Consider the following 25983-nt stretch of genomic DNA (forward strand, 5'->3'; position numbering starts at 1 on the left):
TCCCCTGCGCAGCAGATCAAAAGGTCAGAGGTCAAGGTTGCGTAAAATCACCAATTTTCACCTGATTGACCTAAAATTTCATGAATTAGCATATGGGGTCACTGAATTGGTTCACTAATCAAAAGCCAGAAGCTGTGTTTTTTTTTTTTTAGATCTAAAGTTCAAAGGTCAAGTCTGCATAAAATCATCAATTTTCATTTTGTATTTAAAAAAAAAAAACTGTTTTCGTTATTTTGAGCATACAGAAGAGGACGAAGACGTCTGAATACAAACGGATGCGGACGGGCTTTGCATTTTCACACACTTTGTAGTTTTACCTTTGCTTTTGTGGGGGAATTTTCCCTCACTCTTCTGTCAGATTCAAAGTATTACAATTGAAACATTAAAATTAATTGGTCTTCTCCAATGAAGTTCCAAGCATAACAGAATTCAATACTTTATTGGTACTTGCATAAAGATGTAACAGATTTCAAAGTTAATTTATGCAAGCAGGAGAGAGAACCTCACACATTTCGTTACATTTAACCAATCAATATTTAACCAATCAATATTTAAACAATCAATATTTAACCAATCAATATTTAACCAATCAATATTTAACCAATCTAGGCATTTTCTGGGATTCTCTCTCCCTGGACAATCCAGTTGATCTCATTTTTATACTCCCGAACACGGCCCATTACATCATCATCATTCAATGCAGATGCAATATTTTGGATTATGTCTAAGTAGATCGGAGGTTGTACCACGTACAAATGAGAGGAATTGCAGACTTCTTGTTGCCCGAGGGGCATCTTGACTTGTACGAAAATACACACATTCATTTTAAATATAACTTTCCCTTGCTCCATATAAAATCGACATTATCATTTAACATTCAAAAATTATAAAACGATGTCCTCTGTGAGATACCTGCATTTGTCAATAGAGGTGTTGGATACCGCTGGCCCAACCCTGGTGTTGGGCTAGCGGCTAGGGTGCCGGCTTAGGATCCTAGGATCCTGGGTTCGAATCCCGGTCGATCGCTGAATTAACGCTAGGGGGGTTGACTCAGCCTGTCATCCTTCCGAGGTCGGCTAATTGAGTACCAGTTCACTGGTAATTCCCTGTTTGTTGTAAAAGGCGGCAAAAAGGGTTGGCGGCAGGAAGGGCATCCGGCCGTAAAACATTGCTTCAAAAAGGGGACCAAAAAAACAACAACAACCACGGTGCCCGAAAAAGGCCAACCCCCGCTTTGCGGGGAAAAAATGGCCTCTAAAGGTGGTTATCAATAGAGGACAAAGGCCTTTGTGACCATGAGCCAATCCCACACGTCCACGTGGGAGGAGCTGGCTTTCACCCCCACCTCACCTCTCACCGGCTGCACTCGATACTCGGTGCTCAGGGCAGAATTCGTTTTAACAAAAACAGCAGAGCCTCCAATGTATTCCAACCATATGATTATCCACTTAAACCATATTTTACCCTATAACATCCTCTTACTCAGTAAATATATATCAGTGTGTGTAGGTGTGTGTCTGCATGTAAATGTTGATTTAAAATATTCTACACTTTATAACAAAGCGTTTGAGTTTGTCATATTTTTGAAGATTGTGGTGTCATTGTTGTCATTTTTCAGATTCATAAAAAAGATCGGGCTGAACGTTTTCCTTGAAAAGGTCTCAAAGAAACAAGTCCTCACAGGATCCTGTACATTTCCACACTATTCCTACCCGTCTGCCTCGCCCTCCTTGCACTTAAGGAGTAAACTTGTTTTCTCACTCCCTGTGCAGTTGCATACACTTGCAAAACGATTTTGTCGGCATTATCTCAAGGTTGGATATAATAAGATCTCCATCTCGTATGCGAGCATTCACTTGTCGATGCTTGAGCCGGCATGGCCTTTCATCCAAGCCTTCCTAAAAGAGTCGGCCATTGTACGTTTTGTATTCTCGCCAATTTCCAAGTTCCTGCTTCAGTTGAGGGCCGCTCTGACAGTGGCCTGCGTTAAACTGCGGTGGCCTCACCAGGATAGATCTCTGCTATGCAAGTATTCACAACCGGTAATGACGTGTCTCTATGCCTTTTTGGCCTGAGAGACGGTAACTATAATTAATGTAATAATAATTACGGTATATCCGCAAAACCTAAACATTTGGCACTTTGTTTCAAAATGGCAGTATGTTTGCTGGTAAATTGTTCTTTATTACCAAAGACCTTGTGATTGCTTTATTTAATGACCGGGATATTTTTACCAAAAGCTGTAGCAAAGCTTTACTTGTACGCAAATTGTGATTTTGGTACGAATCGTAAATGTATGCACTTGGATTTTCTTGAATGTGGTTGTGATTCATTGCTGAATATGGTTTGTCGAGGAATTGATTTACATATTATTTATTTAAAAACTACAGGTCTGCTTACCATGAATAGATTTTTTTTTTTAAATCTATTTAAATAATTTATCGGTCACATGAAATGAGATTAAGGATTTGGGATGAGATTTAGAGCACATCATGATGGCATCATTACAGAATGACCGTGGTAAGAGTAGAACTTTCCTTGTGATCACATTATTTCAATTGAATTGTCTCTCAGGTAAATGGTTAAATTTGACCTCAAATCAGCTGAAGCATAAAACTTGATTGAGGGTTGTGTTTGCTTTTCTGAATCACAGAATACATGTTTCAAGTTTAACAGTTGCACTTATTTTGTGTCCTTGATTCTTGTATATTGTCGTGCACATGGGTCGCAGTGCTTTGCCGACCACGTGAATTTACAGAATATCAGGAATCCCAAGTTGGCCGCGACCATGTATTACTCCATGAAGATGACGGAGCGGTTAAGAGGCGTTCTTTATCTGAATACAACACAACAGGCATTTTAAGGCCATTTTCCCTGCTAGAGCGGGGGTTAGCCTTGCGGTCCCCATGACAATGTTCTCCATTTTGCCCTATTTTCTGCATCTCCCCTTTTTAACCCCCTTGCCCGCATTTCTTCTTCGACCATCTTTAGCCAAGTCTTTCTCGGTCTTCCCCGTCCTCCACTTCCTTCTACATTCATTTCCATCACTCTTCTCAACCAGTCACTTTCATCCTTCCTCAACACATGACCAAACCATCTCAACCTGTTTCTCTTCACAGCATTCATCACAGGCTCTATTCCCATCATCTTTCACAATTCATCATTTGTCTCCCTCTCTCTCAACGATACTCCACGCATCCACTGAACCATTCGCATTTCCACCCTTTCCAGCCTTCGTTGCTGCTCTACGTTCATTACCCATGTCTTGCTCCCATAAATCATAACACTTCTCACACATGCAGCATACACCTTTCCCTTCAGCTTCAACGACACTCCCCTCCTACCTCCTCGTCAGCATGCCACTCAGTTCCCGAAACATCTTCCATGCACATCTCACTCCAGCAACTGTTGCCGAGTCTGATCCACCTTCTCCATTCAGCATGTCTCCGAGGTAACAAAATGTTTTCACACCTTCCAGCTTCATGCCGTCTCCAAGATCCAACTCAACATTTCCTCCATCTGCAGCTCCCTCTGTGCACACCTTACACTTGAATGTACCTGCCACACTGGTTAATGACCCTCTCAGACCACTACATTTTTGATGAACCCACTCAGCGCACATTGTACATTGAATGGAATTCACTCCGACACCCTTCCTGCACACAGCACAGGGCCACTTCCCATTTCTTTCCACCTCACCACATGCTTCACCACTTGCCATCACCTTCATTTTTCCGATATTCACCTTCAGACCTTTTGTCTCCATACATTCCTTCCACTTGTTCATCTTCTCCTTCAGTCCATCCATATTTTCTGCAATCAACACCAGATCATCTGCATACAACAACTCCCACGGTAAACCCTCCTTTACATTCCGAGCCAGCACCTCCATCACAGCTACAAATAGTAGTGGACTTATTACCGACCCCTGATGCACTCCCACCTTCACCTCAAACTCACCACTGTTCCCGTCCTTCGTCCTTACAGCTGTGCGCGCTCTTTTGTACATTGCCATCACCACTCTGATCAACCATTCCTCCACTCCTAACTTCCTCAATGCCCATGTCACTACTTCACGTGGAACTCCATCGAATGCTTTCTCCAGATCAACAAACCCAAGAAACAACTTCTTCCTCTTCTCCATGTACTTCTCCTGCAACTGCCTCACAATAAAAAACGCGTCTGTCGTTCCTCTTCCTTTCATAAATCCAAACTGCATTTCGTCAATCTTCACTTTATTCCTAATCCTCCTCTCCAACACCCTTTCCAATACCTTCATTCCATGCTCCAATAACGTTATCGCTCGATACGAGCCACAGTCCAGAGGGTCACCTTTCCCCTTGTATAGAGGGACGACGGTACTCAGTTCCCAATCCACTGGAATGTGGCCTTCTTTCACCACCAGATTGCAGATCTCTGTCATTCTCATGTCATTCTCTAGGGGGACTTCCGGTTCCTCGGGCGAGTGAGGCGTGCTTCGAGCTCTCCACGGCATCGAAGTTTGAGTGTTTTCCCATTCTTGTCTTTGTCAAATTTCCACTGGTTATTTTGCTGTGTACGTGTTATTGTGTGTTTCTAGTTGGTGTTGGTTTGTGGTTCGTGCAAACTTGTGTGTAGTTAATCGTTTTCTGGGTCGTACCTCGTGCGCGGCCTGGTGACTTGGGGCTTCCCTCCCCCCGTCGGTGTTTTGTCGGTTTGGGTTATTTCCTTCGCTGTATTGCTTGTTTCTTTTATTTTATTTTCTCCCCCTCACCTCACCTCCTGAGACAAAGAATTCTATATTGATTCTTTCTCTCCTCCCGGACACGTGCTTGTTCGCTCTCCTCCTCGTCTCGGCTTGTGCCCCGCCCCCTGTATCTCGTTTTCTTCCGCCTCTGCTCTTTCTTTCTCAAATCCACGTTCTCGCTTGGAGACTTTTCCCGGATTGTTTTTTTTCATCGTTCTGTTTGGATATTGTTGGAATATGTTTAAACCGCAGCCGTGATGCTGACGCCCCCCCCCCCCCACCCCAGAATTTACACGTTTTAAACGTTTCCCAGTGTGTACCCTGGTCAGAATAGGTACACCGTATCCCTGCGTGTCGTAAGAGACGACTAAGAGGGTTGGCGTCAGGAAGGGCATCCGGCCATAAAAAACATTGCCTCAAAAAGAGAACCATGACAATCACAAGTACATATGGGCAGGGTGCAGCCCGAAGTGGAGATCGGTTTCTGAGGTTTGGGACATGGAATGTGGGGACAATGACAGGGAGATCAGGTGAAGTGGTGAAAGTATTGGTCAGAAGAAGAGTGGACATATGTTGTGTGCAAGAGACGAGATGGAAGGGAAGTGGTGTGAGAATGGTGAAGGGTAGGCAGGGACAGAAATACAAGTTTGTGTGGCAAGGGTGCCCGGAGGGCGTGAATGGTGTTGGTGTCCTGTTTTCTGAGGAGTTTGTAGACAGTGTGGTGAGTGTGACTAGAGTGAGTGATAGGTTGATGATGGTGAAAATGATGATTGGAAAGCTCTTGGTGAACGTCATCTCGGGATATGCTCCGCAGGTTGGTCGAAGCGATGAAGAGAAGGACAAGTTCTGGTGTGCGATAGAGAAGCTGATGGAAAACGTGAAAGATGAGGAAGTTGTTGTGGTGGGAGGAGACCTGAATGGACATGTGGGAAGGAGTATGGATGGTTTTGAGGGAGTTCATGGGGGTTACGGATATGGTGTGAGAAATGGAGAAGGTGAAAGGATTTTGGAGTTTGCTGATGGAGCTGATTTGTTGATTTGTAATACTCAGTTCCAGAAAGAGGACAATAAGCTTGTTACATACACGTCAGGTGGGTCGACGACAACCGTTGACTACCTGATGGTGCGTCGGCGAGATAGGGGGCACCTCCGGGACACAAAGGTGATCCCGGGGGAGGAGGCTGTTTCACAGCACCACTTGGTTGTCTGCGACATAAGGGTGAAAGGTGCGAGAAGAGCTCGGCGGGTGAAGTACCAACCGAGAATGAAGGTGTGGAGGTTGAAAGAGGTGACAGTAAGGGAGGCATTAAAAGAGAGGCTGAGTAGGGTAGAGGATGATGTGGTTGAGCTTGAAAGTGGTTGGATGTCAATGAAAGCTAGTCTGTTGGGAGCCGTTGGTGAGGTATGTGGATGGACAAAAGGACCACCGAGGCACTCGGAAACATGGTGGTGGGATGTTGAGGTTGGAAAGAGGATTGACGAGAAGAGGAAGAAGTTCAAAGAGTGGCAGAAGGCGAAGGGTACGGGAGCAGAAACAGCAGAGCATGAAAGTTATAAGGCAGCCAGGAAGGCTGCAAAGAAAGAGGTAGCAAAGGCGCAGGAGGCATGTAGGAAAATGTTCGGAGAACGCTTGGATTCGGAAGAGGGTCAGAAAGCAGTATTCAGGATTGCAAAGCACATAGCGAAAGAGAGGTGTGATGTGATGGGGGTGAGTTGCTTGAAGGATGAAGTGGGACAAATCGTTGTCGACCCAGATGGAATTAAAGGAAGATGGAAAGGATATATGGAAATGCTGTTGAATACAGAGAATGAATGGGATGGCAACATAGAGAGTAACCCAGTTTTAGGACCGGCAGAGAAGATAACCGAGAAGGAAGGAAGATAACCGAGCTCCAACTCCCCATAAGAGCACCACAGCCGCCAAGACCTCAAAATGCCGTCATGACCCAAAAGCCCAAAAGCATGCACACTTTTTCCAGCACACAAAGCAAAGATGGTGAAACCTTGTTTGATCTAAGAGAAAACGTGTTTTTCCTCTTCACTCGGGTGAGCCAATCGTATCGTTCGCCTCTTAGTTCGCCCCGCCCACATCCCACGGTCGAATCGCGCCCCTCGTGGCGTGGACTCACGGCTTTTCTTGTCAGCCCATTTCTCCACCTCTCGAAGGCGGGCTTTCACCTATTTGGTCCTTTGGGCGGGATTTAGTCTGGGAACCTGCTTGTAGTTGGCGGTAAATGCTGTTTAAAGGTGACTTTGCATGGCCGGCCTTGTCAGCAAAAACATGAGGGGGAAATTACAGAGGGGAAGCATGCACTGGGGAAAATTAGCCTTAGACCCAAGCAAAAATTAGCACAACACCACCCACCGTGTGGTGAACACATAAACAACCTTGAGCTACAGTTTCTTTACTTACTGTACATCGAGATTTCTCCAACACGTCCACGGTCCTTGCTACTTCCTATACAGTACTACCTTTCTTACAGTATTCTTTCACCTACCTCCCCTCCACCCCTAATAAACGTAACGATAATAAGAGTGTGTGGCTGTCAGTCTCCTTCATAACTCCAAAACCATGAAACCTATTGGCCCCAAACTTTGCATGCATACTTATCGAATGCCAAGGGAGTTCTTATCGACATATTAAACTCCATTAATGAAAACCGGGTGTTTGGGTGTGGTAAAACACCCTTTTTGAAGGTGATTAATGGGGTGCTCGTAACAAAAACAACAACAAAATAAGCCTTAACAAAATGTCAGTATGCCATCGTCGTCAGCCCTCTGTGATATCGCGGGGTTCTTAAGCCGCCATCTTGTTTCGGCCGATTGAAACGTACTTGGCTTAGAAACACTATCTACTCTCACAGGCTAATTAAAGCATATGATAGAAATCTGGATTTGGATTTGATCGGAACCCATACACTTAAGTAATGAAATCTGGAGTGAAATGTGACAAAATTTAACACATGAGCATTTTTTTTTTTTGTCAACCAAGTCGAGGCTCATGTAAGAGCTAACACAGAGAACATATAATAATGGGAGCGGGAGACCAGAGGAGGAGGAGGAGAGAGAGGGAAGCACATCAACAGCAGAGAACAGGGATATCTGTGGAAGAGAGAGGGCTGGGGTGTGGTATACAGGATAAACAAGATGGACACGACAGGGGCTTTCAGAAAAGAAAATGGAAATTGAGGGAGGCGGATTTGGGGTATTTGAACGGGGGTAGAAAAGATCAAGGTTTTGGATGGGGGAAGATAAGAGATGGTGGTGAACAGCTGTTTTAAAGAGTGGGATTGAAGAGAGTGTGGGAGTTTGTTCCAGGGGCAGAAGAAAAGAGGAATGAAAGAGTAAAGGTGAGGAGAGAGTCCTGATTTTGGCAATTTCACCAGAAGAGGGTTGCTGGCAGATCTTGTGCGACCTGAAGGAATATTTGGGGGACAGAGCACAGACGGAGCAAGGCCAGAGAGGAGTCGGTAGAAGACAGAGACCACCTACCTGCCTGCGGTGAGAGACTGAAAGGCCCTCAATCAGCTTCATCATGGGAGACACCAATGATTCTGAAAGCTTTGGTTTCTACAGCATGAAGCCAAGCTAGGTGTGAGGCAGGAGCATCAGCCCAGAGGGGAGAGCAGTATTCCATCAAGCTGCGGATGAAAGATTTGTATGTGGTGAGGAGCTCAGAGGTGCCAAGGAAGGACTTCGCACGATGGAGGATGCCCAGTCTGCGACTGGCTTTGGAGGGCAGCTTGGAAATGTGGTTTTCCCAGGAAAGATCATGGCATATAATGAGACCCAAATGCTTGAGTGACAGATCTTCTTCGAGAGGATTGTTGAGAAAGTAGATGGGAGGGTTTTCCAGGCAGTCTTTTCGGAGAGACATCGTGAGAGTGTGAGATTTGTCAGGATTGAAAGACATGTTCCACTTGTTTGACCAGTTTGTGATTTTGTCCAGGTCTGCAGAGAGTGAGGAGGCTGCAGACTGCCTGTCTGAGGGTTGAGATATGGAGCGGCAGAGAGTGGAGTCATCAGCAAAGAGAAAGAGAGGATTTTCGAGAGAGTTGGAGAGATCATTGATGAAGACCAGAAAAAGCACAGGGCCCAGAACACTGCCTTGGGGAACTCCAGCCTCAACAGAAAGGGGAGATGAGAGAATTCCATTCAGCGCCACGTGTTGACTGCGACCAGAGAGGAAATCGGCAATCCATGCATGGGGATTTCCATGGATACCACAAGAGGAGAGTTTGGTGAGCAGGGCGTGGTGCAGACCGTATTGAAGGCACGAGATATGTCAAGGGAGATGGCTCTGATTTCCTGTTTGGCATTGAGGATGTCCATCCATTGTTGAGACAGCAGAAGCAGCATGTCCAGAGTAGAATGACCTGGTCTGAATCCAAATTGATGATCCAAGATCAAGCCATTGGAGAAGAGGAAGGATTTGATATCAGAAGTGATGATTGATTCCATGAATTTTCTGGTAATTGGGAGCAGGCTGATTGGTCTGTTGTTGCAAGGATCTGTTTTTGCATCTTTTTTGTGTAAAGCGCTAATGTTGGCTGATTTCCAAGCTGATGCCAGATGACCTTGAGCAAAAGAGAGGGTGGAGAGAATAGAGAGAGCGTGTGAAAGAGCGGTAGAACACGATTTTAGGAGCCGTGGGCTGATGCCGTCTGGTCCAGTTGCAGAATCAAAGTCGAGGTTTGACAAACTTATCCACCTTGTCAGGAGAGAAGGACACAGAGTCCAGGAGCGGTGGGTACGACTGGGTAAGGTGGGTACAGAGAGAGATGGATTTGGGACACAATAGTTTGAGGCAAACACAAAGTTGAGGCATTCAGCTTTTCCATGTGCGGAGTCAGCTGTGTAGCCATTTGAGGTAAGGGAGGGGATGGAAGGGGAACAAACACCAAAAACAGATACGACCAGACGCCACCAGGATTTGGAAGAGGGAGACAGGTTTGAGAGTTTAGTCTTGAGAGTGGAGAGATATTGTTTCCTGGCTCTCCTGAGGGTAGACACACACCTGTTCCGAGCTTTGTGAAAGGAAATGAGATTGCCTTCCATTGGATTTGCCTTCCAAGAGGTGGGTTGATTGGTCTGTAGTTGCAAGGATTTGTTTTTGCACCTTTTTGTGTAAAGCGGTAATGTTTGCTGATTTCCAGCAGATGGCATATGACCTTGAGCAAAAGAGGGTGAAGAGAACAGAGAGAGGGTGAATGTCCACTTTAACAAGCAAGTGATCAGATGAACCGATTGCAGCAGCAGAAGAGCAGCAGACATATGCAGGGAGGTTTGTCATAACCAAGTCCAAAAGAGAAGATACTCCATTGGCTGAGATCCGGGTCGGGAAATTGACAGATTGTGTCAGTCCCAGTGAGTCGCAGAAGTCCTTTGCTGAGGTGCCATGGTTGGTGAGAGAGGAACCCACACCCAGCCAGCTGGCATGATGACAGTTGATGTCGCCACATATGAGGAAGAGAGAGTTGGGATGAGTGGATACAAGTTGGTCCATGTTGTCAGACAGCGAAATGAAAAGGGAGTCATCACTGTTTGGAGGACGGTACAGAACACACAAAAAAACTTCATATGAGTTTTTGATAAAGATAGCAACCCCACCACCAGGACGAGGCTCAGGTCTATCATACCGGAGGAGGGAGTAACCAGGAAGAGATATTAAGGAATCAGAGACATCTTGAAGGAGGAAAGTTTCTGTGAAGCAGATCAAGTCTGGATTGTCAGAAGCAACCGGAATGGAGAGATCAATCAGGTTTGAGCGATGGCCCCGGATGTTTGAGGTCCATACCGTTAATGAGGAGAGAGGGGGAGCATCGGATACAGGACAAGGGAGGGGGTTGGGGGGTGGGGGGGGGGAAGGGAGAGGAATTACAAATCAAAACTAACTCTATAAACACAGTGACACAAACACAGTAAAATAATGAATGGAAATTTGACAAAGACACGAAATTTGACACGAAGATTTTATCATCTGAGAATTCCAAAAGCGGAGAATCCATCACCTTCCTCTGAGTTCACGTCAGCAGTACCCACAGTAGCTCCAACAGTACTGGCAAACGTCACAACAATTAGACCCGGAGCCCAGAGAGGTCAGCCTAGCTGAAAAGGTAACCAATTTTAATGTGCACCACAATGCTCCGTGCATCCCTATGTAAGGAAATGAACGTCTGCCGGGCACCCCCTAGTGGGTGTGGTCAGGAGGGCCAAGAGAAAGGTACCCCAAAATTGAGCTAGGTTAGATCATCACCTAACCGCTTGAAACCCATGACAAAATGTTCAGCGTAACCCCAGGTATCAGGAATGATCACTGCCAGACACTTTCATTGGTTGTGGTACCACCACCAGACATCCCAAATCCCCCCCCCCCCCCCCTCTCCCCAAACACTCGTGCATTAAGGTAGCAATACAGTGAAAAATACCTGTTTTCATGATAAAACATGGAAAATGAGATTATTGCTTGACTTTGAGATCATTGGTACCTAATCTATGGAAAAAATATGTGAAATAGGGTGGAGTCTGCACTATTTAGGCTTAATTAGGCCTAATTCGTTTACCTTGTCCTTGTTAATGTCCTATTGTCAACTCCTTAGCAACGACTTTGGTCCTTAGTTACAGCAGGTTCGACTTGACCAATTTGAAAAAAACATCAAAAATCTCAGAACGGCCTCGAGTTTCTGCCCAAGTCAGCCAATCAGAGATCAGCTTGCATACGAGTCGGAATGGATGAGCAATGTCCGCGAGCGAGAGCTCAGTTCTGTTTCGCTCGGTGCCCGTAAACTTTGTGTCCCGTTTTCTCCGAAGTGCATTTTTCATGTGTCTTGCACCCTTCCGGGAGGATTTCTCAGTCAAACTTTGAGATATCCTTCTGATTTTTTTCAGTGGGAGCTATTCAATTACATATTGTCGTGTTCCCCGGGGGTTTCGACCCCCGGGTGACGGACGGCCGACCGAGCTTTAACTCCGAGGCGTTCACTCAAACTATGGCGGTGTTATTTATACGTGTGAGGGTGTAGTGGAGGGCAGCGAGGCTTACCTGCACGGCATGGGATTTTTCCGATGCCATACCTGACGCTTTGTTCACAAATGGTGACAACACAAAGGTCGACATTGACAGTGATGAGATGGTAATCATTGGTGGTGAGTCTGAGACTGGCTTGGAAGCAGAACTGAGTGATTTGGATGATGAACTATGGAGTGAGGACTCTGATTCAGTTCTGTTTACAAGAGGTTTGTTACCCTCACCTGAGGAGAGGGTATTGCATTTGAGTCTGTTTGTCTGACTGTTTGTCTGTGTGTCTGTCTGTTTGTTTGTCCGCACAGAATAAATATGGTTTTCTCTGCAACCGTTGGTCCGATTGACAGGAAAATTTCACCATAGGTGCAACTCCACCTGTGCAATTTTTAAATGATAACTTTGACGTCATCGGTCATGTGGTTCAGCTGCCATCTTGGAAAAACCGAAAAACTTTGCACCCATATCTGAAAATGCCGAATAGAAAAAGTTGAGACATGGCTCATTGTAAAGAACTCTCCATGGGGAGTAAAATATGTTAGTGATGTCATAGGTGCCTCCATTATGACGTCATAATTCGACAAGTACAAAACTTCATCCGATCAAGATGAAATATCTTGAGCATACTCGAGGAATAAATTAGTTTAGAAAACAAATAATGACGTCATCGGTCACGTGGTTCGGCCGCCATATTTGTTTTAACACAAAGCCTTAAAACCACTGAAAACACAACCTGGCGATGGTTTGCAATCTCTGATTGCTCTTTGTTGTTATCACTTGTCAAGCGAGCCGTTCCGCACGAACCACTTTGCCAGCCGCTCGTGTACAGCGCTCGTGTACAGCACTCGGTGCAGCGCTCGCCAAGCAGCTTAATCACTCAAGCAAGCACTCGGCTCCATGGAACCTGTTGATAAGGAACGGCTCGCTTGGCAAGCTGCCTGGTAACTGAACATACCCTGCCAGATGATGATATTGTTGTTGTTTTCGTGTTGTAAAGCCAAAGGTGAAGGATAAATTGAAACAAAGACGGTATATATATGTGTCTTATTCACAATTTATATGAAAACAAACTTCCAATTCACAGAAAGTCTATATTTACTTGTCTCAAATTATCCTCTGACAACGTATCATTTATATCACTTGTAGAAAAAGCTTTTCATTTTCATATTTTAGGACAACATCCTTCATCGTGTAAAAAAAAAAATCGCTATTAAAATACCATAATTGGCATAAACAGTTTGATGCGGTGTATGTGCAAACGTTGTTCGCTACTCTGGCTATTTGGAGTTTTATTTGCAGTGCGTAAATCAAGTTTCCTTCCGTGCGGATGAGACATTTCTTCACCCCAAGTAATAAAGCTTGTTTAATGGGAAGTTTGTTGTTTTGTAAACAATTCTGGATTTCCGGAACGTTTCAGGAATTCAGGGGTTTGTTTGGCGCTGTCGGTGAAGACGAGGTAACACGGGGAGCCGCAGAACAGACGAGGTAACACGGGCACGAGCAGCGCGGGTGAGGTAACACTGGCACTAGCAGGGCGGGGGAGGTAACACTGGCACAAGCAGGGCGGGCGAGGTAACACTGGCACAAGCAGGGCGGGCGAGGTAACACGGGCACAAGCAGGGCGAGCGAGGTAACACGGGCACAAGCAGGGCGAGCGAGGTAACACGGGCACAATCAGGGCGAGCGAGGTAACACGGGCACAAGCAGGGCGAGCGAGGTAACACGGGCACAAGCAGGGCGAGCGAGGTAACACGGGCACAAGCAGGGCGAGCGAGGTAACACGGGCACAAGCAGGGCCAGCGAGGTAACACGGGCACAAGCAGGGCGAGCGACGTAACACGGGCACAATCAGGGCGAGCGAGGTAACACGGGCACAAGCAGGGCCAGCGAGGTAACACGGGCACAAGCAGGGCGAGCGAGGTAACACGGGCACAAGCAGGGCGAGCGAGGTAACACGGGCACAAGCAGGGCGATCGAGGTAACACGGGCATAAGCAGGGCCAGCGAGGTAACACGGGCACAAGCAGGGCGAGCGAGGTAACACGGGCACAAGCAGGGCGAGCGAGGTAACACGGGCACAAGCAGGGCGAGCGAGGTAACACGGGCACAATCAGGGCGAGCGAGGTAACACGGGCACAATCAGGGCGATCGAGGTAACACGGGCACAAGCAGGGCCAGCGAGGTAACACGGGCACAAGCAGGGCGAGCGAGGTAACACGGGCACAAGCAGGGCGAGCGAGGTAACACGGGCACAAGCAGGGCGAGCGAGGTAACACGGGCACAATCAGGGCGAGCGAGGTAACACGGGCACAAGCAGGGCGAGCGAGGTAACACGGGCACAAGCAGGGCGAGCGAGGTAACACGGGCACAAGCAGGGCCAGCGAGGTAACACGGGCACAAGCAGGGCGAGCGACGTAACACGGGCACAATCAGGGCGAGCGAGGTAACACGGGCACAAGCAGGGCGATCGAGGTAACACGGGCATAAGCAGGGCGGAAAAGGTAACACGGGCACAAGCAGGGCGGGCGAGGTAACACGGGCACAAGCAGGGCGGGCGAGGTAACACGGGCACAAGCAGGGCGGGCGAGGTAACACTGGCACAAGCAGGACGGGCGAGGTAATACTGGCACAAGCAGGGCGGGCGAGGTAACACTGGCACAAGCAGGGCGGGCGAGGTAACACTGGCACAAGCAGGGCGGGCGAGGTAACACTGGCACAAGCAGGGCGAGCGAGGTAACACTGGCACAAGCAGGGCGGGCGAGGTAAAACTGGCACTAGCAGGGCGAGTGAGGTAACACGAGCAGGGCGGGCGAGGTAATACTGGCACGAGCAGGGCGGGCGAGGTAACACGGGCACGAGCAGGGCGGGCGAGGTAACACGAGCAGGGCGGGCGAGGTAACACTGGCACGAGCAGGGCGGGCGAGGTAACACTGGCACGAGCAGGGCGGGCGAGGTAATACTGGCACGAGCAGGGCGGGCGAGGTAACACGAGCAGGGCGGGCGAGGTAATACTGGCACAAGCAGGGTGGACGAGGTAACACTGGCACTAGCAGGGCAGGCCAGGTAATACTGGCACTAGCAGGGCGGGCGAGGTAATACTGGCACTAGCAGGGCGGGCGAGGTAACACGGGCACAAGCAGGGCGGGTGAGGTAATACTGGCACTAGCAGGGTGGGCGAGGTAACACGGGCACAAGCAGGGTGGACGAGGTAACACTGGCACTAGCAGGGCAGGCCAGGTAATACTGGCACTAGCAGGGCGGGCGAGGTAACACGGGCACAAGCAGGGCGGGTGAGGTAATACTGGCACAAGCAGGGCGGGCGAGGTAATACTGGCACTAGCAGGGCGGGCGAGGTAACACGGGCACAAGCAGGGTGGACGAGGTAACACTGGCACTAGCAGGGCAGGCCAGGTAATACTGGCACTAGCAGGGCGGGCGAGGTAATACTGGCACAAGCAGGGCGGGCGAGGTAACACTGGCACTAGCAGGGCGGGCGAGGTAACACGGGCACTAGCAGGGCGGGTGAGGTAATACTGGCACAAGCAGGGCGGGCGAGGTAACACTGGCACTAGCAGGGCGGGCGAGGTAACACTGGCACTAGCAGGGCGGAAAAGGTAACACGGGCACTAGCAGGGCGGAAAAGGTAACACGGGCACTAGCAGGGCGGGCGAGGTAACACGGGCACAAGCAGGGCGGGCGAGGTAACACTGGCACAAGCAGGGCGGGCGAGGTAATACTGGCACAAGCAGGGCGGGCGAGGTAACACTGGCACAAGCAGGGCGGGCGAGGTAATACTGGCACAAGCAGGACGGATGAGGTAACACGGGGACCCGCAGGACGGATGAGGTAACACGGGGACCCGCAGGACGGATGAGGTAACATGGACGGGTGATTGATCTGAGGACAATGCAACGATCTTGTCGTGAAGAAGGTCTCGTCAAGTTTTCTCAGTATCGACCTCGTTACCCTCGGCAGTCCGTCCATGATGTTGCTTTCCCTTCGTTGCATTTAGCACCTTTTGAGAATTGAGGATAATGAGAATGACAAGGAATCTGCCTTGCATGTGCAGCAATGTGTGTAATATTGACGCGATGATGAAACGATTTGCACGCCTTCCCTTGTATTTGACATTAAAAATTTTTCCCTGTTTCTGTGTAGGGGGGATGACAGACGCCAAAAACAACAACTTGAAAGAAAACCCCTTTGCGGGGCTTTTCCCCTCACTCGGACAGGCTCAGGATTTCCGTTTCCTGCAGCGCTCAACAGTCCGGACTTCGATTGCAGGGTTACCTTTACTCCCAGGTACATTTATCTTACCCTCACTCCTCTCGACTAGGTACAGGACACACTTCCCTTACCCTGGCCCCCTCCAAGGTACAGCGGCTCACTCTATCAGTTGCAGGAATACCTTCCTGAGCACATCCCTATCCAGGTACAGGAACCCCTTGTCCTCCCCATCCCTCTCTCAACCCGTTGGACGGAGGTTATAGCTTCACCCCTATCTGCCTGTGTGGAGGATATCTCAAAAAGTTGTGGACGCAATCAGATGACACCCGGAGGACAGGTCGAGTGTCAAATTAAGGCCAAATTAATTTGAGTTTGGTAAAGATCGCAGTCCGAATACGAGATTTGTTTATTTTTTTTTAGATGGGACCAAAAGCCATAGATAGTATGATACGTAGTATGTCAAAAGGTTGTGGATGGAATATGGCAAAATTCGGTGGATGAATTGTGTGGGTGACAAGAGCAAGCAAAATGTAATGTGTTCAGCCTGGTGGAGGTATGCACTCCACCGAGAAGCGTTATAGTTTCCTTTGAAATCGCTTATGATGATTTGTATTATATTTGATGACGTATTTGAGTTTTTTATTCAAATTGGTAAGAATGGTCTCAGTGAGGACATATTTGAGTTTTATAATTAAAATTGGTAAGAATGGTCACAGTAAGGACGTATTTGAGTTTTTTATTCAAATTGGTACGAATGGTCTCAGTAAGGACGTATTTGAGTTTTTTATTCAAATTGGTAAGAATGATCTCAGTGAGGACATATTTGAGTTTTTTATTCAAATTGGTAAGAATGGTCTCAGTGAGGACGTATTTGAGTTTTTTATTCAAATTGGTAAGAATGGTCTCAGGAACGACGTATTTGAGTTTTATAATTCAAATTGGTAAGAATGGTCTCAGGAACGACGTATTTGAGTTTTATAATTCAAATTGGTAACAATGGTCTCAGTGAGGACATATTTGAGTTTTATAATTCAAATTGGTAAGAATGGTCTCAGGAAGGACGTATTTGAGTTTTATAATTCAAATTGGTAAGAATGGTCTCAGGAACGACGTATTTGAGTTTTATAATTCAAATTGGTAAGAATGGTCTCAGGAACGACGTATTTGAGTTTTATAATTCAAATTGGTAACAATGGTCTCAGTGAGGACATATTTGAGTTTTATAATTCAAATTGGTAACAATGGTCTCAGGAACGACGTATTTGAGTTTTATAATTCAAATTGGTAAGAATGGTCTCAGGAACGACGTATTTGAGTTTTATAATTCAAATTGGTAAGAATGGTCTCAGGAACGACGTATTTGAGTTTTATAATTCAAATTGGTAAGAATGGTCTCAGGAACGACGTATTTGAGTTTTATAATTCAAATTGGTAACAATGGTCTCAGTGAGGACATATTTGAGTTTTATAATTCAAATTGGTAACAATGGTCTCAGTGAGGACATATTTGAGTTTTATAATTCAAATTGGTAACAATGGTCTCAGTGAGGACATATTTGAGTTTTATAATTCAAATTGGTAAGAACTAGGGCATGCCCGTACTATATCTATATCTAAAATTATATCCCCCCCCTCTATTTACATGAAATGGTTTGGTCCAAAGCGAACGGCTTGCGAGTGGTGACAATCCCCCCCCCTCTATTTACATGCAATGGTTTGGTCCAAAGCGAACGGCTTCCGGAGTTTGGTAAAGAAATCGCCATCGCGTGCACAAACGCGCAGGAAAGCGAATGAATCGCAAATTCGGTTTTATTAGTTGTAAAACATAGTTTAACGCCAACATAGTTTGCAAACGTGAAATAAATGAATACGCTCTCAAATGTGCCATCCGAGGCAGAGTGTGCCCGCCACGTTCGGCACACGCGATCGTTCGCTGCTCTCTGATTGGTTGAATCGTTTTTTGGACATAGCTCGGTAAGTAATTGTCCGATTAATATGAAACCTTGAAAAGGCACATCCTCGGGTCCCCAGCAATATACCTGGCAAGTTAAAAGTATATCGGACCCGTGGTTGTCGAGAAACAGCGGTCACAGACAGACAGACAGACAAACGTACAAACGTACAAACGTACAGACAGAGATTACTGGAATTATAGATAGATGGTCTCAGTGAGGATGCATTTGAGTTTTTTATTCAAAATGGTAAGAATGGTCTCAGTAAGGACGTATTTGAGTTTTTTATTCAAATTGGTAACAATAGTCTCAGTGAGGACGTATTTGAGTTTTTTATTCAAATTGGTACGAATGGTCTCAGGAAGGACGTATTTGAGTTTTATAATTCAAATTGGTAACAATAGTCTCAGTGAGGACATATTTGAGTTTTATAATTCAAATTGGTAAGAATGGTCTCAGTAAGGACGTATTTGAGTTTTTTAATTCAAATTGGTAACAATGGTCTCAGTGAGGACATATTTGAGTTTTATAATTCAAATTGGTAAGAATGGTCTCAGGAAGGACGTATTTGGGTTTTTTATTCAAATTGGTAACAATGGTCTCAGTAAGGACGTATTTGAGTTTTTTAATTCAAATTTGTAAGAATGGTCTCAGTAAGGACGTATTTGAGTTTTATAATTAAAATTGGTAACAATGGTCTCAGTAAAGATGCATTTGAGTTTTATATTCAAATTGGTAAGAATGGTCTCAGTAAGGACGTATTTGAGTTTTATAATTAAAATTGGTAAGAATGGTTTCAGTAAGGATGTATTTGGGTTTTTTATTCAAATGGTAAGAATGATCTCAGTGAGGACATATTTGAGTTTTATAATTAAAATTGGTAAGAATGGTCTCAGTGAGGACATTTTTGGGTTTTTTATTCAAATTGGTAAGAGTGGTCTCAGTAAGGACGTATTTGAGTTTTATAATTCATATTGGTAAGAATGATCTCAGTGAGGACATATTTGAGTTTTATAATTAAAATTGGTAAGAATGGTCACAGTAAGGACGTATTTGAGTTTTATAATTAAAATTGGTAAGACTGATCTCAGTGAGGACATATTTGGGTTTTTTATTCAAATTGGTAAGAATGGTCTCAGTGAGGACATATTTGGGTTTTTTATTCAAATTGGTAAGAATGGTCTCAGTGAGGCCATATTTGAGTTTTATAATTCAAATTGGTAAGAACTAGGGCATGCCCGTACTATATATATTGTTGCGGATATGGCATTTTGGCCTCCATATCCGCTTGTAAATATTCCCCTATTTCCCCAATACTCCCCAACTATCCCCAATCCCCCATTCCCTAGTCCCATTGCCTGTAAATAACACTCTGTAGAACCGACCTTCCCCTTTTTCCCCCATTAAATGTCGTGCCCAGGTCCACCGCATCTCACGTAGACAACTTTCGGACATCTTGCTAGTTATTCTTAGTCTATGTCAGTTAAGGACTCGTTTCCATTAATTCTGACTCTTCGTTGCACCAGAATGTGATTGTATGGCACCAGTAGTGAGTTTAGGACCTCCCCTTACCTCCTCCCATCTTCCCCATGAAACAACAACTACAACAACAACAACTACAACTACAACTACAACAACAACTACAACAACAACAGAGGGGCGCGGCGTGCGGGGAGTGTGCGTCCTCACACCGGCGTGGTTAGCCGCCATTGCCCATGCGCTCCACGGGGTTACCACGAAGGGGCTGGCTGTCAGCTCCTCGTCAGGGGCGGAGCCAGTAACCCCCCCCCCGCACCCAATAAGAAGGGCGGACCGATTCCATCTGGGGCGGAGCTAACTAGCCGAGGGCGTGTCACTCCCCGCCGGATATACGCAGCGACTTACCGGACGTGACGAGAGATGCGCCCCCGACTGAAGAAGACAAGTCGCGACCTTCCAGCGCTGAGAGCGACCTCCCCGCATCATTGGACCGGACCGGGTCCATTCTGTCCTTGAGCCAAGAGTGCACCTTGAGCCATCGACTGCCCGCTTTCCTTGCCATCAATCCCCGTGTGAGTCAGTTTTTGTCCTGTTTATCTGTGGTCTGTCGGGAATAAGATAAGTGTGTCTAAGTGCCTATCTTTCTATGCTGTCCCTCTCATTCCTGTAATCTGACCTTCCGCCCTAATATAACCTCCTCCGGAGGTCTTGAGAACTGAACCCTTGGTGTCGTGTGATTTTAATCCCAGCCGTTGTGTCCTTTTCCATCATTGATTTAGCATAGCGCGACTTAGTCAACGTTCGAGCATAATCGGGTAACTTGTGCGGACACGGCGGCCATTCCGCTCGGCCCACCATAACATCAAAGTCGTGTCTGTAACAATTGGTGTCAGGAGTGTCGGATTCGAACCTGGGACTAAATTTATTAGGCCCAAATTTTGGAACACCAATTGTACCACTAGGGTAACAATTGGTGTTGGGGAGGTAGAATTCGATTCGGAGCGCGTTTCCCGCGCTCGAAATTATAACGGCGAAATTTGAATTTGTTTTACGAAGATAAAAACCCGAATTTTGAAAGTCGCGCTATGGCGGATCAAGACAGCTGGGGTCCGGTAGGGGAGAGTGAGGCAGGGTCGGTCCAGGACCAAATTGAGGGACGTGAGGAGAGCGAAGCAGCGAGGGTAGCAGACGCGCAAAATGGCGCCTCGCTGGTCACCGCGCCCGCGACCGTGGCAGCGCCCCTGGTGGATTCGAACCTTTTCATGTTGCAAATGAGGGCCCTTATGGAACAAATGGGTGAGCAATTGGGAGACCAAATTAGAGGTTTGAAAAGCCAAATGGGGGTAATGAGGGACGAAGCGAGGGGTACCGGTGAGGGGTTAGACAATAATTTTAAGGGTTTAGACAAGAAATTTGGGAAGTTAGACGACAAATTTGAGGGGTTAGACAATAATTTTAAGGGTTTAGACAAGAAATTTGGGAAGTTAGACGACAAATTTGAGGGGTTAGACAACGGGATAAAAGAGGTGAGAAATGGGTTAATGGGGGTAGAAAATAGAATGGCTGCCCAGGAGAATCAGATAGAGGGAGTGAAAAATGGGTTAGAGGGGTTAGAAAACAGGATGGAAGGCAAATTGAGGGACATGAGGGACCAAGCGGAAAGGGAAGTTAACCAAATGGGGCAGCAGATAGAGGGGGTCAGAATGGGGGTAGAAACCAAACTGGATGCTCACAGGGAGGAAATGGAGCAGATGAGGGTGGCATCTGGGCAGGAGATGCAAGTGATGGGAGAAGAGATCAGAGGAGGTGTGAGTGAGGAGGTCGGAGGAGTGCGCGAGGAGGTGAGGCACTGTAAGGAGCGCATGGAGAAGGAGGTGAGAAAGGGGACTGTAAAATTGCAAGGGGGCATAGAGGACCTGACGCAGGAGGTGGAACAGCTGACGGAGGGACAAAAAGAACTAACGGAGCAGGTTCAAAGGAACACTGCGGTATTAGGAGGGTTAAAAGCGACACAAAACGACATAAAAAACGACTTGGTGGCGACGAAGAGGGAATGTCAGATGGTACGTGAGGGACTGACAACGAGGTTGGACGAGGTGGTAGAGGTAATGGAGACGAAGGACCGGCAGGTGAGGACGCACATGGAAACGGTCAAGGTAGCCTTGGAGGACGAGCTGGAGGAGACGTACCGGGGAATAAAAGAGGTGAAGCAGAAACTAGAAGAAGTGGAAGAAGGGATGAGCGAAATTAAGAAGCGACGGAGAGGGGATAAGAAAGAAATAAAAGAGGAGATAAAAGAATTGGTCCAAAGTCTGTGTTTGGATCGTGATGATGTGCTCATTAACCGGATGAGGGATTCGCAGGTGATGGAGGAGAAGCGAAGAGGAAGAGGACCCGGTGTAAGTGGTGACCAATATGGTCGTGCGTATGATGCGCCAGGGGATTTAAGAAGCTTGGGGGTCGAGATGGACCCGGGTGTTCGTGAGAGGCCGTGGGTGAAGTGTGCGACAGGTCTGGTGTGCGAAAAAGGAGGTGTGCAAGAAAGTCCGACTCTGGGGTGTGTGAGGAAAAAGTGCGTGCCAAGGAGTGAGGGTGCTGGCGAGAGTGAGTCGGTCGTAGCGCGTGTGCGAGGGGGCACATGGAAGCGCGGTGTGGTGAGTGTTACAGAGGGTGTAACGGGAGAGTGTGCGCGAGAAAGGTGTGTGACGGACAAGTGCATGGGGAAAGAGTGTGCTGTCAAGAGTAAGGGTGAGTGCGTGGTCAAGAGTGGTGGTGAGAGTAGTGAGAGTGACAAGGAGCGTGAGTTGGTTGTGACAGGTGAGCGAGGATGCACACCTGGAATGGTAGAGCGTGAGTGGGAATGCACGCTGGAGTTGGTGGTGAGGCACTTGGTTGGGTGTGCGAATGAGAGCACACCTGTGATTGTCACAGAGGAGGTGACCGAGGAGGGGGCGCGAAGAGGTGTTTTGGTGAGGTGTGCTACCAACGAATGTGTGCCAAAGTGTTCGGTGGTCAGGTGTGTGACCAAGGCTGTGAGTGGAATGAGGGTACCTGGGTGTGTAAGGAAAGGTACGAGGAGCATGGGCACGGCTGGATGTGTGAGCAAGGAACGGGCTGCGGGGTGTAAGCGTCCAGGTGAAGCATCGACGTTAGACGGGTTAGCGGTTAGAGCGACTTTTAGCCGAATCGGGCCCTCGGTGCGTGCTGGGCCTCGTTTTGAACGGCCGCGTCCGTGCTCCACTAGGCGGAGCGGGCGGCTGGATAGGAAGGGTCGTCATGGCGACCACTTTTTGTTGAGGCAGTCCGGCAGGTCGAGATCGGGACATTGGATGGCTCCACGCCGAGATGGTGCGTGGGATCTCGGCCCGGGTAAGCCCCCGTCCCTGCACCGAGTGCCGGACGCGTCCAGCCGCTGGCACCAAACAACCCGCATTCATGGCTTGGCTTTACGAAGCCGGGCTTTGGATAGGAATTGGCGCACCGAGAGGCATTAGTGAGTAGACTGGGTGATGAGGTTAGTGTTTTGGACCCAAAATTAGAAAAAAAAAAAAAAAATTGATGATTGGCAAGGGATTGGCAGTAGTGATTGGCAGATGATGGGCAGTGATTGGCCAAATTTTTGATTTGTTGAAATTTGATGTGCAAAATTGGTAGTGAGCGATGGGCCCGGTGGGTAAGGGTGGCATCCCTGCCACCCTTCCCATAGTGGGGCAAAGGAGCAATAGATTATGGGGTGTATGGCAGTGAAAACTAGCCCGGGTGGGTTAGGTTATATTGATAGGGATCTAGCGAAGATGACATTAGGTGACGATAAGGTTAGGTAGTGACTGATACCTGTAGTGGGGACGCAGGTAGATTAGAGTGGATGATAATGACGAGGGAGCGCAATAGTTTAAAGGGACGACTGGGAAGCGCAAGTTTCAGAGGGGAGTAGTTAGATGAGATGATGCCGTGTGTGTGTGAGGATGGAACAGATGTGATTGCATAGGTGTGCAACTGGACAGGTGTGATTGCACAGGTGTGCAACTGGACAGGTGTGTGGAGCAGTGTGTGAGTAATGAGTGTTGTGGATCAGCGCGAATGCGCTTGGGGAGAGAAGGGTGCAGGTGGCACCAGGTGTGAGAGCACAGGTGTGCAAGTACAGGTGTGTGGAGAGAGTTGGAGTAAGTGGTACGGAGTGGTGTGCATGGTGCGAAGGTGTGGATGGGGGAAGAGTGGACCCCTTTCACGAGTACCCGGGGCGGGTAGTGTAAGTGTTAGGTAGAGGGTATAGGTAAATTGTGGTTGGATATTGGCATTTGTGGTGCGGGTGACAGAATGGTATTGTGGATGGGTGCATTAGCGTTGTGGAAATGGCTGGGCGTGTAGCCTGTTAGTGTGTGTAGTTGGTTGGGCACTCCACCACTGTGAGGATGTCGGCCAGGTGAGGCCGCAGGTGGGCTCTGGGAGCCGTTAGTGTCAGTGGGGTGCCTGAGGATCCCGGGTGTGGATCGGGTAGCCCAGTGCCAGAGAGGGCACCGAGTGGGGAGAGCGCCAGAGGGCCTTCCCCAGGTAGTTAGGTTAGGGTAAGGAGCAGGTAAGCTCGGAGGCAACTGCAGTGGTGGAGGTGTGCAGGTGGGTAGACCCACTGGGAGAGGTACACGCCACAGCCCAGAAATTGTGCGAGGGCACCGGGAGATGAATCGGGGGAGTGAGACCCCAAATTGAAAAGCACCACAGTTTGGCCAATGGGAATTGGTTTTTAGAACCCATAGTGTAAGAGGGCCAATGGTTTGGCCGGAGAAAGACCCCGGGTAGTGTAAAGTTGTTAGTCATTTAGGAAATAGTTAGGATTGATGAACCTGTCGCACCATACGCAGCCACTTGCCTGTGGTGATGATGATGACTCCACACCTGTGTTTTCTTTGTTTTGTGTTGCAGGAAGTAAGGACTGCTGTTGGATTTGTGAGACGCATCACGACGTGGATGAGACATTGGGGTGATTCCATCTCTCCCTCCCTAGGAGGGACTGATGATGAATTGGTAATGGCAAATTTTGATGTTGAGTTGAAAATGGCAAATTTGATTGGTTAGGAGGGAGAGAAGACGAATTTGGTTTATGGGAGGAACGGGGAAGACAGTAGGGACGTTTGTTGATTGGTAAAGTAGATGTTTATGGGTAGTGTTGTGTTTTGTGGATACAGTAAGGGGTAAGGGAGGGGCCATGTAGGTTACCTGGTGGGGGGGGGGGGCGTACGGTAGGAACGTACCTGTCTCACCTGGTTCCCATGTGCCCCCAGTGTGCATTACCTTGCATTGCGTGCACTTTTGCGCCCTTACCACCTTACTCACTTGTCTGCTTCTTTTGTCTCCCACCTCCGAGGATCTGGCTTTGGGGTAGAGAGAGAGGAGAGAGAGGTGCTGGCTACGCAGTTGTGGGCCTGCACTTTCGCTGCTTGCTGCCTGGATCGATACACCATATGGACCGCAATGTTGGTGGCCACCCACAATGGACCGCAGTTCTTTTGCGGCCAAGCACCACCCGTGGATGGACCTGTGGGTCAACGTGGCACCTATGCCATACAGGTGAACCACTTTTAGTTGACACCACTGAAGGCCACAATAAAGAAATGGACGCGGTTGGCGCCTTTCTTTATTTTTGAAAGAAGCCAGAAGGCCAAGTGCACCACACGAAGAGCAAGAGACACCTGCAGGGTTAGGGGTTGTTGAAGTTATTTTTATTTTAATGAACAATGGTGACTGCACCGGATGGTGCTGACTGTGTGATGGGGTGGTGCTTTTGATGCTTGGAAGGGGTGCTCTGCACATTATTAAAGGCCATAAGGCCACAGAGCACTCGTGGGTTGGTGTATCGATGTTGGCAAGCGCGCTCTCTCTATGCATAACATCTGCATGTGTTCCTCCAAAAACAGGTCCTGGATCGTAGTGTAAATATCAGCGTAGTCTTGTGTAAATAATGCTCCCTACCGGCTGTATGTTTAGTTTGCGAATTCTTTCCGCAATTCGGTTATCCTGTGGGTGTGTTTCTGTGAGGAGAAGGGTGCAACGTCGCAGGGGGACATATTTACTCATTTGTGAACATCTGTAAAACTGTCGCACTCAGGGTAGAGTTAATAGTAGAGGGAACTACATCTGAGTGCCACACTAAAATAGGTAAAAATTTATCGGGTCGGGACGCCCCGAGGGTAGAGAAGGGTGCAATGTTGCGGATATGGCATTTTGGCCTCCATATCCGCTTGTAAATATTCCCCTATTTCCCCAATACTCCCCAACTATCCCCAATCCCCCATTCCCTAGTCCCATTGCCTGTAAATAACACTCTGTAGAACCGACCTTCCCCTTTTTCCCCCATTAAATGTCGTGCCCAGGTCCACCGCATCTCACGTAGACAACTTTCGGACATCTTGCTAGTTATTCTTAGTCTATGTCAGTTAAGGACTCGTTTCCATTAATTCTGACTCTACGTTGCACCAGAATGTGATTGTATGGCACCAGTAGTGAGTTTAGGACCTCCCCTTACCTCCTCCCATCTTCCCCATGAAACAACAACTACAACAACAACAACTACAACTACAACAA

General features: G+C 47.6%; 2 protein-coding genes across 15 annotated transcripts in view; both read left to right on the forward strand.

The window, feature by feature from the left end:
- Positions 1-2678, forward strand: part of LOC137439999 (glycerol kinase) — a 59935-nt gene extending 57257 nt beyond the window's left edge. For both annotated transcript variants that reach the window (XM_068136345.2, XM_068136344.2), the window contains exon 19: positions 1619-2678. In XM_068136345.2, coding sequence (XP_067992446.2) covers positions 1619-1626 — 8 coding nt within the window. In that variant the 3' untranslated portion in view covers positions 1627-2678. The remainder of the gene's footprint in view (positions 1-1618) is intronic.
- Positions 2679-13044: 10366 nt separating this feature from the next.
- The window catches only part of UBE4A (ubiquitination factor E4A), a 104912-nt gene continuing 91973 nt past the window's right edge, over positions 13045-25983 (forward strand). For 3 of the 13 annotated variants that reach the window (XM_068136339.2, XM_078768533.1, XM_078768529.1), the window contains exons 1-2: positions 13133-13232; positions 15905-16048. In XM_068136339.2, the coding sequence (XP_067992440.2) occupies positions 15910-16048 (139 nt within the window). In that variant the 5' untranslated portion in view covers positions 13133-13232; positions 15905-15909. Of the gene's footprint in view, positions 13097-13127; positions 13262-15637; positions 15678-15904; positions 16049-25983 lie in introns of those variants that run through there. The other 10 variants (XM_068136337.2, XM_068136343.2, XM_068136342.2 and 7 more) reach the window with 8 other exon arrangements.

This window comes from Myxine glutinosa, chromosome 14, assembly GCF_964187855.1.
Source record: "Myxine glutinosa chromosome 14, kmMyxGlut1.1, whole genome shotgun sequence".
In the NCBI taxonomy this organism is placed as follows: domain Eukaryota; kingdom Metazoa; phylum Chordata; class Myxini; order Myxiniformes; family Myxinidae; genus Myxine; species Myxine glutinosa.